The sequence below is a fragment of the Populus trichocarpa genome, chromosome 13 (assembly GCF_000002775.5).
Source record: "Populus trichocarpa isolate Nisqually-1 chromosome 13, P.trichocarpa_v4.1, whole genome shotgun sequence".
In the NCBI taxonomy this organism is placed as follows: Eukaryota; Viridiplantae; Streptophyta; class Magnoliopsida; order Malpighiales; family Salicaceae; genus Populus; species Populus trichocarpa.
In genome coordinates, this window is record NC_037297.2 from 10,619,402 (window position 1) to 10,631,403 (window position 12,002).

At 28.7% G+C, this 12,002-nt stretch overlaps 1 protein-coding gene across 1 annotated transcript; it reads right to left on the minus strand.

Annotated features, from left to right (window-relative positions):
* Positions 1-1,383: 1,383 nt before the first annotated feature.
* LOC18104342 (metalloendoproteinase 1) lies at positions 1,384-2,570 on the minus strand. The gene has a single exon (XM_006376104.3). It carries the CDS (start codon positions 2,517-2,519, stop codon positions 1,605-1,607), a length of 915 nt encoding a protein of 304 aa, XP_006376166.2. The 5' UTR covers positions 2,520-2,570; the 3' UTR covers positions 1,384-1,604.
* Positions 2,571-12,002: the final 9,432 nt, after the last annotated feature.

Below are 12,002 nucleotides of genomic sequence, written 5' to 3' on the forward strand. Positions count from 1 at the left end.
GGTTTGATTTTCTGGGTTCAGATGAGTTGAATGGTTTGCCGGGATGGTTTTCTAGAGAGTCTTCCCCTCGGTTTCGGTCCTTATCTGGGTTCAGAGTGTTCCCTATGGTTTTTTTTTTTTTTGGTGTTGAGAGGCTGTCCTTAGATGTAAGGACTTCTATATGCGTTACAGAGAAAAACATATATCCAATTGTATAAATTGAAACCGTGGATGCATGAATGGTTATAAAAAATCCATACAATAAGAGTCTTTAGCGCAATTGAATATTGAAAAATGTTAAAAAATGACAAGAGTAGTCATTGTATCATTTTGGAGGAAAATATAGTTTAATATTTAGAGTGTAAAATTATATAATAGAATATATTTTCAGGTATTAAAAATATAAAATATAAAAAATAAAAAAATATGATGCTAAATATTGGCCTTAACTTCCTCATGAAAGAAAATCTGTTTTAAACCTTAGATAAGACCAACAAATAGAAACACGATTAAGAAAAACAATAAAATAATAATGCAGTTTATCTTACATAGGATGCACTGAGAATAATGCGTTTTCTACTTGCACAATCAGTTTCTAACTTGGATTCTCGCAGACCATAGATTTTTTAGTATTTATAATATTAGGTGGCAACTCTTGAACACACTTAGGAAGGAAATGCCGTGTCGCTCGACGCCTCATGAGCGCCCCACAACAACTCTTTTCATGAATTTTGTGTTTCTAAATTTTTTAATTCTTAATTCAGATAGTTTAGATAGGATGAACACGATATTTTAAATAGGACGGGCTTCCTGCACCCAATGAATTGTGTATCACTCTCCACGTAAAATTCTCAATCTTATCAAGAACTTGTGATGACCAAATCTACTTCTAATTAAGATTATCTGTATTTTGAAAATAAATTTATTTTTTTCTAAGTGTTTTTTTAATTTTAAAAATAATTTAAAATAAATAGAAATAAAAATTCAAAATTCAAAAATAAAAATCCACCATGAATAAAAGTAGAAATTGTAAAGAAACATTAACAAAACTAGCATAGATAAAGAATAAAGAATAAAGAATAATTTTTATGATTTTTGTAAATTTTTAATCAATAGAAATTCAACATGTTTCCTTCCATATCTTTAAAAGACAAGAGTATAGGAATTTAAGGACTTTTATATGCATAGATCCAATTATTGTATAAATTGAAACCGCGTATGCATGCAGTATGGCTATCAAAAATCCATACAATAAGACTCTTTCTTCGCCATTGAATGTTGAAAAATGACATCTTGACTAGAGTCGTCATGCCTTCTTCTGTGGAGGAAAACATACAAGACTTTCTTATCTACACGAAAATGTAATTAACAAAAAAAAAAAAAAATATCGGAGAGAGCAGGCAATTGCTTGAAAGTATTTCTTAACCATTCCCAAGTTCATTTATTTTAATTAAATATTACACAATATAAGTAGGGTAAATTCTTATTAGGATTTGAACCCAAGATTTTCTAGTGAAAATCTAAAATCATACTCCACAACGCTACAGGTGCTTTATGAACCCCGAAGCTATGCACAGCGTTCTTCCAATAAGATGACTTAGGCTGTTATCTTTGCTTTCGATTAATTAATTACCGTAGAGAGCATGTATGCCATCAATATCATCCTGGGCGAGATTCCTTTTCTTAGTTCCAGCTGCAATCGATGGATACATAACGGCATTGGAATCACTACTGTGAGCAAGCCCAAGTAGATGTCCTATTTCATGAACAGCCACGGATTCCAAGTCAATTTGGTCCATTGCGGGGTTAGTACTCCACTTCTCGTCAGCATCATAATGGAAACGGCCATTTTCTGGACTAAAAGCATGGGCTAGTATTTTCCCAGGTCCATCAAAAGGATAACCATCCCCATGATCACCGCTGTAGAATGCAATAACAATATTTGCTGATGCACCATCAGAGGCCTCCTGGAAAGTTAATGGAGAAACATCTGACCACTTTTTGAAAGCATCTGAGCAGACAGACCTCAAGGTGTCCATATCAACAACTTGGACACCATCCGAGCCAAATGTGTAGGTCAGATGATACTTGGAAGGTCGCCATTTTGGCATCCCATTGAAGAACGTATAATGCATCACCATGTGGAACTTGGTGTAATTTGATTTAGTGTTGTTGGGTGTGATATCATGCATTCCACATCGTGGAATCATCATTTGTTTGATGGTACTATCGTCGAGGATACCAGTAACATTCAGATGAAAATAGTTCTGGTATGTTTTGAGTGCAGACTCCAAGAGATCATCAAAATCGCTGGTCATGAGATTGACATCACTTGGATAGTATCCAAACCTTTTGAGGTATTGTTTGAGCTCAACAAGTCCTTCCACAGTTTGGCCCTTTCGAACTCCCTCCAGCTTTTGAAGGGAGCTAAAAGAATATTGCTGATGCTCGGATTTCAAAATCCTCGCCAGACCTATGAAGGACTGGATAGAAAAGAAGGTGAGGATAGCTAACAAAAGACAGGAAAGTTTAGGAGCCATATTGATGTTCTTTCAGAGAATGGCTTTCGTCGTGGGTTGTGGCTGTGCAGTACAATTGTATGGCTATTTATAGACCCGATTCCTGGCTTTGGGGGTTCTATAGGATACGTCATGTTATTCACTTATAACGTCAGATTCACAGGTCAGGAAGCAATATATTTATACACAAGATTATTGACTGAGCACTATATTTTGACTAATTATTTAATTCTAGAAAATGGGATTGAAAATAATAATAAAAAAGCTTATATAAGAGAGCTTTACCGATTATATTTATTTTAACATTCTGTCAATAAATATTTACCAAAGAGTTCACAGATAAAAATAGTTCATTGAAAAAGTATTCGTTGGTAATTTCTGATATATCGGCGAGTCCATCATTAATAAATTTATTGATGGCTTTACAGACAGAAAATGTGAGAAAAAAAAAATTACTCACTTCATTCAATTGGTAATTTACTCGGTAAAATTTAACATATCACCGATAGTTGAACCGTATATAATTTCATTGGTAAAATTACATATCTCGACAGAATGCTATCAGTAATTTCATCGGTGAGTTAATAGTTGTAGTAGTATTTACAGTAATTCTTTTCCAACTCTTTGTAATATACCGACGGACTTATTCCATTGGTGAGTTAACAGTAGCAATGACATTTCCTGTAATTCTTTTTCAACCATCTGGAATATACTGATGGACTTGTTCCGTCGTTAATACCGTCTTTAATTATTTTTAAAAATATTTTCTTAAAAAATATATTGAACAAAAGTAGAAAAATAATTAAAATAATATAAAAACCAATTATTTTAATATAAAAATACATATTTTTATTACAAATTTAAACATTTATACATTCAAATACAATAAAACTAAAATAGAGGCGGCGCTAGAGGAGGAGGAGGAGGCTGGTCATAGCTGAGACCGTGGGGCCAATTAGGGGGGCACATGTAGAACCAATCTATGATCTCATCTTCATTACCACTCGACGGGGTTCTTCATAATCCGCAGTGAGTCGTTTATATTTTTTATTGAGATGGATCGTCTAATCCTATACTCGTTGGTCCAACATCGCCTCAAACTCTGAAGTTTGAGTGCTCGAGACTTATTACGAGCATCCAATGGTCGAAACACTATTGGTCGTCCACAAGTTTTTGGCTGTAGTGTTAGAGAGTCCGTACATTCGATTTCTATCGGGTCCACTGGACGATCCTGCCTCCAACCAAAAATTCGGATCTATATCCAGGTAGGTCAAATGATCGTTCTCATATCTCTCCTTCAATCGGCTGTTATATGTCTCTTGCAAAGAAAAAATAAATTCATCAAATTCAAGTAAATAATAACTTAAGAAAATAAAACAAAATAGTTGAAAACCAACATACCACAAAGTGTTGAGCTTGGCTATCTATGAACCACTGCACCCCTTTTTTGCAGTCATCACTCCACATGTATGTTACCACAAAAAGCTCCATTGGGCTTAGCCGTGGCCTGCAAGATAAAAAAGTTGTCAGTTAAATATATTTATAAAAAACAACAAATAAAAAAATAAATGTAATTAAAAATAATCTTGTCATTCGCTTCACATGCAAAACAAACAAAATGAAGCCGTCGGTGTGCGTTGTAACGAAATGGTGACCGTTATGTGAAACGCGTGGACATCACGTACTAAATGTATTTTGCCTATATAGTCTCCAAGATTTTGAGGGCATATGGAAAAACCTCATGGTAAATTTCAATTTTGCTTTAAAAAGTTATTCCTAGTCCCTCTTTCTTCTTTTTAATTTGTAATTATAATTCATTTTCTAACCTTATTAGTCAATGAATTTGTGGCACTCTATGATTAATTAGAAAAAGGCATGCTAACTACTTTTTTTTTGCCTAACTGGATTCCTAATTACTTACTACTTTTTTAGTTCCTTTAGTTTTTGGAATTATTGTTTGGGTTCAAAAATTTATTTTATTTATTTTTTAGTTTTAAGGTTTGAATGAAAGAGGGAAAGTCGTTAACAAACAGAAAAAAAAAAAAATATTGGTTAGCCACATTTGGACAACAAAAAAGATTGATTTTAGTGTTCATATGTTCTATTCAATGAGAGGAGTTTGATGACGGTGGCGTTTTTTCTTTAAACATGTTTGGAAAAGTAGATCAGGGTTCTTTTAAATTTTTTTTAATTAGGTTGATTTTTATTTTTATTTTAGTAGTGATTTTGGGTTTGGCTAGTAGTTTATGTAGGTTCTTATGGTATTTTTAAAGTTTTTTAAAATAAAAACGATTTGAAAATTGGAATTTTAGGGTCCAAAAACTTGGATACTATTTTGAGGTCACTGGAAATTACTAGTCAAAACTATTATGAAAAGGAGACCTCATGATATCCTGCCTAGCTTAAGAATAAGCACTGAAGAGATGAAGCTCCCACCTGGACAAAACACCACAACTTCAAAAATCAAACAGGTATATTTTGGAACTTGATGAACAAATTCAAGTTCAAGAAAAGATATGATTTTGCTTAGTAGCTTATCGAATAAAAACATATATAACTTTTAATTTACTTATTGAATCAAGCTTAAATATTTCTAAGAGATTTTAAACACTTAATTTTATAATAGATTAGCTCGCTGTAATCATACGAGTTCAAGAAGACCTTTAAAATAGCCTTAGAAAATATATATTTTTTAGCTTTAGTAATTTTTTATATAATTTTTTTTTTCATTTTCAGCCTTTAAGTTTTTCTATTTATTTATGTTTAATATTTTTTTTATTCTTTTCATGAATTTTTTGTTTTTGGATTCTTTAATTTCTAATATAGATATTTTAGATAAGGCAAGAACATGATGTTTAAATTGTGCATTGCTCTCCATATAAAATTCCTGATCTTCTCAAGAGCCTGTGATGACCCAATCTACTTCTAAATAAGATTATCTGCATTTTAAAAATAATATTTTTTTTGAGCTCCATTGAATGTTTTTGAAAAATGCACATGAGTAGTCATGCCGTGGAGGCAATTGTAGTTGTTTGTTACATTGCTATCATTATATAAAAAAAGCTATCTAAAAAAAATAGGGATTTAATTATAAAAAAGTTTAATATAATTAGAACTACAGTGTATTTTTCAAAAACAAAATACGAGGATAAAAAAAAAACTTCAAAATATAGTCAATATGTAAATAAAATAAAATACAGACTAAATATTGTTTTAAAAAAATTACAAGAGCAAAAAAAATCTTTGCATTTTGGAAATGATTTTGCATCACGTGAGATTCTTTGCTGAGAATTCATTTCTGAATCGAGATGGCTTTGCTCTCATGTGCCCATTTTTTTAATAGAGTTATACTAGCAAACTGTCAGCACTGCTTCGCTCGGGTGGGATCAAGGATTTTTAAATATAAACAAAATGTTTAGACTGCATGGAATTTTTTACCATAATTCCAATTTCTTTTAATTTGGTTATTTTACCATAATTCCAAAACTAATTATATAATATACAAAAAGGAAACTCATTTTCTTTGTAGCGATGAAATGTAGAAATGGTAAATCTTTTTTTATATCAATTTCTCAAGTGTTTTGGTATTGTAATAATGGCAAATCTGTAATTTTATGCAACTCCTTTTTTTTTACAAACAATTTTTAAAATTTTTTTTTTACTTACACTTGACCTATTTATTATAATTCTTTTTGTTCTTATCATCATTCATTCATTGTTACAATAACTTGATGAAAAAACAAACGGTATATTTTGAAACTTGATGAACAAATTCAAGTTCAAGAAAAGATATGATTTTGCTAAGTAGCTTATTTAATAAAAACATATATAACTTTTAATTTGCTTATTGAATTAAGCTAAAATGTTTCTAAGAGATTTTAAACGCTTAATTTTATAATAGGTTAGCTCGCTATAATCATACGAGGTCAAAAAGGCCTTTAAAATATCCTTAGAACATTTTATTTTTTTAGCTTTAGTAATTTTTTATATATTTGTTTTTAGTTTTCAGCCTTCAAGTTTTTCTATTTATTTGTGTTTAATATTTTTTTATTCTTTTCATGAATTTTATGTTTTTGGATTCTTTAATTTCTAATACAGATTTTAGATAAGACAAGCATGATATTTTAAATTATGCACCGCTCTCCATATAAAATTTCTAATCTTATCAAGAATCTGTGATGACTAAATGTACTTCTAAATAAGATTATCTGCATTTTAAAAATAATATTTTTTTTTAGCTCCATTGAATGTTTTTGAAAAATGGACAAGAGAAGTCATGCCGTGGAGGCAATTGTAATTGTTTGTTACATTGCTATCATTATATAAAAAAAGCTATCTAAAAAAACTTGCCATGATTAAAAAGTAATAACATAGGGATTTAATTATAAATTTTTTTAATATAATTAGATCTACAGTGTATTTTTCAAAATATAGTGAATATGTAAATAAAATAAAATACAGACTAAATGTTGTTTTTTAAAAATTACATTATTACATTATATCTCTAAAAATTTTGCGACCAAATAATCAAAAGATAATGAATTATTTATATTACATTAAATCAAAAATAAATAAACGTCAATTTTTTTATTTCTATGATTAGTAAGGAAATTGAAATATTCAAACTTGTCGTCAATGTTAAGTCTGTTTCTTGATTTTAAAGTTTGATCACCTCAAATACAACAAAAAATATATATTACGTTACATCATATAAAATGTATTGTGAAAATTAAGCTGTTTTTATTGCTGAGAAGTGGTGTAATGTAGTAATCGATCGCTATAGAAACTTGGAATGTTGTTAGAAAGAGATACGAGAGAAAAATATTTTAGGGCAATAATATTGTAGCCACAAAAAATTAATTGAAGGGTAAAATCAAGAAAAAACTATTAAAAATAATTAATGGATCAAAATAATAATAATAAAAAATATATCCGACTAATGGGTGAACTCGTTAAACCTATGAATCAGGTAATTCGTGCTAGCACGTCAAACTTGTGAACCGGGTTATAAACTTCAGTGAGATTATAACTTTATTTTTCAAAACTATTTTTTATTTAACTACATGATATCAATTAAAAAAATTAATTTTAATATCAATCGATTCCTTAACTTTTAATTATAATGAAAAAATAGATTGAAATCCAAAAACATTATTACAATTATTTTAATTTTGAGTTTTTAAATTGATCAAAAATATTTTAAGGTTAAAAATATAATTACTAGGATTTGTAAAATACATTTTAGACATTTTATATAAAAATAGTTTGAGATTTAGGTTTTGAATATAAATTATCTAAACCCTTATTCTTTAGCTACCAAAACACTAAAAGACATTTCATGTGCAGATGCAAACAACATGTAATTCTTTTATTTTTAATAGTCCATCTTTCTTCTTTTTAATTTGTAATTATAATTCATTTTCTAACCTTATTAATCAATGAATTTATAGGCTTAGCCCACTTACATGACTCTTTTTGAAGGGCCACACGAGCTTGGCTACGCAAGCCCACACATTTGACATGTTTATGTTTTTATTTTTTATTTTTTAAAATAATTCATTTACAATATTATAAAAAATATCAATGTATTAAATTATTAAACTAATTAAAAATATATTTTATATATTATTTTATTAAATATCATTTAATTTTTACTTTTTTTAATAAAAATATAGCAGTCTTTTTATAATATTAGCAAGGTTTTTTTACAACTCATTAATATTTTTTTAATATTATCTTTTTTTTATAGCATATATTTTATTGTAGATTAAATAAAATTATTTCAAAAAAAAATATTGTTAAGTCTAGACGGGTCTATGATCTAAATTGCTAGTTTAATGGGTTAGCTCAAACTAACTCGAGTTGATTGAAAATATCGTTGTTTTGATATTTTAAAAAAACTTATTTAATATATATCAAAATTTTACTTGAAAATAGAAAATATATTACCAATAACTGCACATTTGTTTTTTACATTTGAAGAATATTTAGGTTAGACTCATTGTGAAGTGCAGGCCTCTTACTAGTCAAAACTATTATGAAAAGGAGACCTCATGATATCCTGCCTAGCTTAAGAATAAGCACTGAAGAGATGAAGCTCCCACCTGGACAAAACACCACAACTTCAAAAATCAAACATGTATATTTTGGAACTTGATGAACAAATTCAAGTTCAAGAAAAGATATGATTTTGCTAAGTAGCTTATTTAATAAAAACATATATAACTTTTAATTTGCTTATTGAATCAAGCTCAAATGTTTCTAAGAGATTTTATACACTTAATTTTATAATAGGTTAACTCGCTGTAATTATACGAGATCAAGAAGATCTTTAAAATAGCCTTAGAAAATATTTTTTTTTAGTTTTAGTAATTTTTATATATATATTTTTAATTTTCAGCCTTCAAGTTTTTCTATTTATTTATGTTTAATATTTTTTTTATTCTTTTCATGAATTTTATGTTTTTGGATACTATAATTTTTAATACAGATAGTTTAGATAAGACAAGCATGATATTTTAAATTGTGCATCGCTTTTTATATAAAATTTCTAATCTTATCAAGAATATGTGATGATCCAATCTACTTCTAAGTAAGATTATCTGTATTTTAAAAATAAATTTTTTTTAGCTCCATTGAATGTTTTTGAAAAATGGACATGAGTAGTAATGCCGTGGAAGCAATTGTAATTGTTTGATACATTGCTATCATTATATAAAAAAAGCTACCTAAGAAAACTTGCCATGATTAAAAAGTAATAACATAGGGATTTAATTATAAAAAAATTTAATATAATTAGAACTACAATGTATTTTTCAAAAAAAAAAAATGCAAGGATAAAAAAACAAAAACGTCAAAATATAGTCAATATGTAAATAAAATAGAATACAGACTAAATATTGTTTTAAAAAAATTACAAGAACGAAAAAAAAACATTGAAAATGCATTCATTACATCACTAAAAATTTTGCGACCAAATAATCAAAAGATAATAAATTATTTATATTACATTATATAAAAAATAAAGAAACCTCAATTTTTTTATTTCTATGATTAGTAAGGAAATTGAAATATTCAAACTTGTCGTCAATGTTAAGTCTGTTTCTTGATTTTAAAGTTTGATCACCTCAAATACAACAAAATAGTCATCGATCGCTATAGAAACTTGGAATGTTGTTAGAAAGAGATATGAGAGAAACATATTTTAGGGCAATAATATTGTAGCCACAAAAAAATTAATTGAAGGGTAAAATCAAGAAAAAACTATTAAAAATAATTAATGGATCAAAATAATAATAAAAAAAAATATATCCGACTAGTGGGTGAACTCGTTAAACTTATGAACCAGGTAACTCGTGCTAGCACGCCAAACTTGTGAACCGGGTTATAGACTTCAGTGAGATTATAATTTTATTTTTCAAAATTATTTTTTTATTTAACTACACGATATCAATTAAAAAAATTAATTTTGATATCAATTGATTCCTTAACTTTTAATTATATATATATATATATATATATATATATATATATATATATATATATATATATTAAATGTATTGTGAAAATTAAGCTGTTTTTATTGCTGAGAAGTGATGTAATGTAGTCATCGATCGCTATAGAAACTTGGAATGTTGTTAGAAAGAGATATGAGATAAAAATATTTTAGTCAATAATATTCTAGCCACAAGAAATTAATTTTGATATCAATAATCGATTCTTTAGCTTTTAGTTATAATGAAAAAATAGATTGAAATCCAAAAACTTTATTAGAATTGATTTAATTTTGAGTTTTTAAATTGATCAAAAATATTATAAGGTTAAAAATATGATTACTAGGATTTGTAAAATACATTTTAGATATTTTATATAAAAATAATTTGAGATTTAGGTTTTGAATATAAATTATCTAAACCCTTATTCTTTAGCTACCAAAACTGTCTAGAGTTTACTGCACTAAAAGACATTTCATATGCAGATGCAAACAACATGTAATTCTTTTATTTTTATAAGAAAAATCATGTGAATGAGATATTATTTGTCCAAACATGCTTGGCGTTTTTCTTTTCTTTTGAAGGCTATAGGTGTTTAAACTTGGCATTATAACCAATCCCCCGTGTCTAGGCTCGATTTCACTAGCTATGCCTTTTTTTTTTTTTTACAATTTTAAATATTATAGAATATATCTATATAGAAAATATTGTAGGCATACTATATAGAAAATATTATAGTCATACTCTTATATTGTAACCTCACCATTACTATTGTAGATTGCCCTACACATATATATTGACAAGGTTGGCTAACCAATAGGTTAAGCCTTCCCAATTATTCTCAATTTGGTATTAGAGCCTTCTGCCGCCAGAAATCTTCTCTCCCTCTCCCCCCTTGCAGCCAGCCTCCTCTCTCCCTCTCCTAAATGGACTCTGTTGCTGATGCCGCCTTCTCCCCCCACCAAATCAGTGGTGCAGCCCCGCTAGCTAGCCCCTCAGAAGCTGCTGCCGCTGGTTCTTTCTCCCACCAGCAGCAACCTCAACCTGCAGAGCAGAACCATGGTTCCTTCTCCCAAGTTTCTTTCATACCTCTTCACATCATGAGGACAACAACTCCTTCTATCGTTGTGTTGTCCAACACTCATCAAGTGGTCTCATTGAAAATTACAACCATCAACTATTGATGCAACCATATTATTCGATAGTTTCACCCATATTTAACTAGTGTTTTGTCTTTGTTTTATATATAAAATGCCTTGATATTCTTTGTTTTATGTTTTGAAGGCACTTTTGGATGAAAGATGCAAAAAGAAGTAAATTGGAGGTAATTGACATATTTGACCTTCAATTGATGTTTTGTTCAGAACGTGAGCTCTAGAGGTCGAAATGAAGTGATTCCAGTGGCATTAAAAAGCTAACATCCATACATTTCTGGAAATATAAGTGTAATAGTCCGACTGTACGACTCGATCAATGTTAAAAGATTCCAACATATCCTCTTTATTTGAGGGTAATTTTTTTTTTATTTCCAAAAATTCGGCAGAGTTTCGTTTGCATTTAGGACATCCCAAGTTATCGACTACTATCAGTTTACTCAATCAACCCATCATCACAAGGTCCCTTAATTCCGGATCTTATATCAAACCTCATAATTCCACACCTCATACTAGTAAGTTCAATATGAACATAGTCCAACACATCATATCATAAAATTTAAAGGAAAAGGAATACTAACATACAAAGAAAGTATTTACAATATAAAAAGTGTTCTTAAATATTTCAAAATGTTTAATTACAAAATAACTAAAATACTACATGCTAAGCTGAACCTTTATAAATACATCAAGGTTTGCACAAAAGTATACTACATAAACACTTTAATTCCCTTTTGTTTTAAGTTAAATATTTACATAAGCTTCACAAAGTAGAGTCCTAAACTAATGATCTTCCTAGATGTTTGATGGACCTGTTACATAAATAAACATACCATTATATTGATAAAGAATATATG

Coding starts and splice junctions, on each gene's coding strand:
- LOC18104342 (XM_006376104.3), bottom strand. CDS start 2,519: ATGGCTCCTAAACTTTCCTGTCTTTTGTTAGCTATCCTCACCTTCTTT.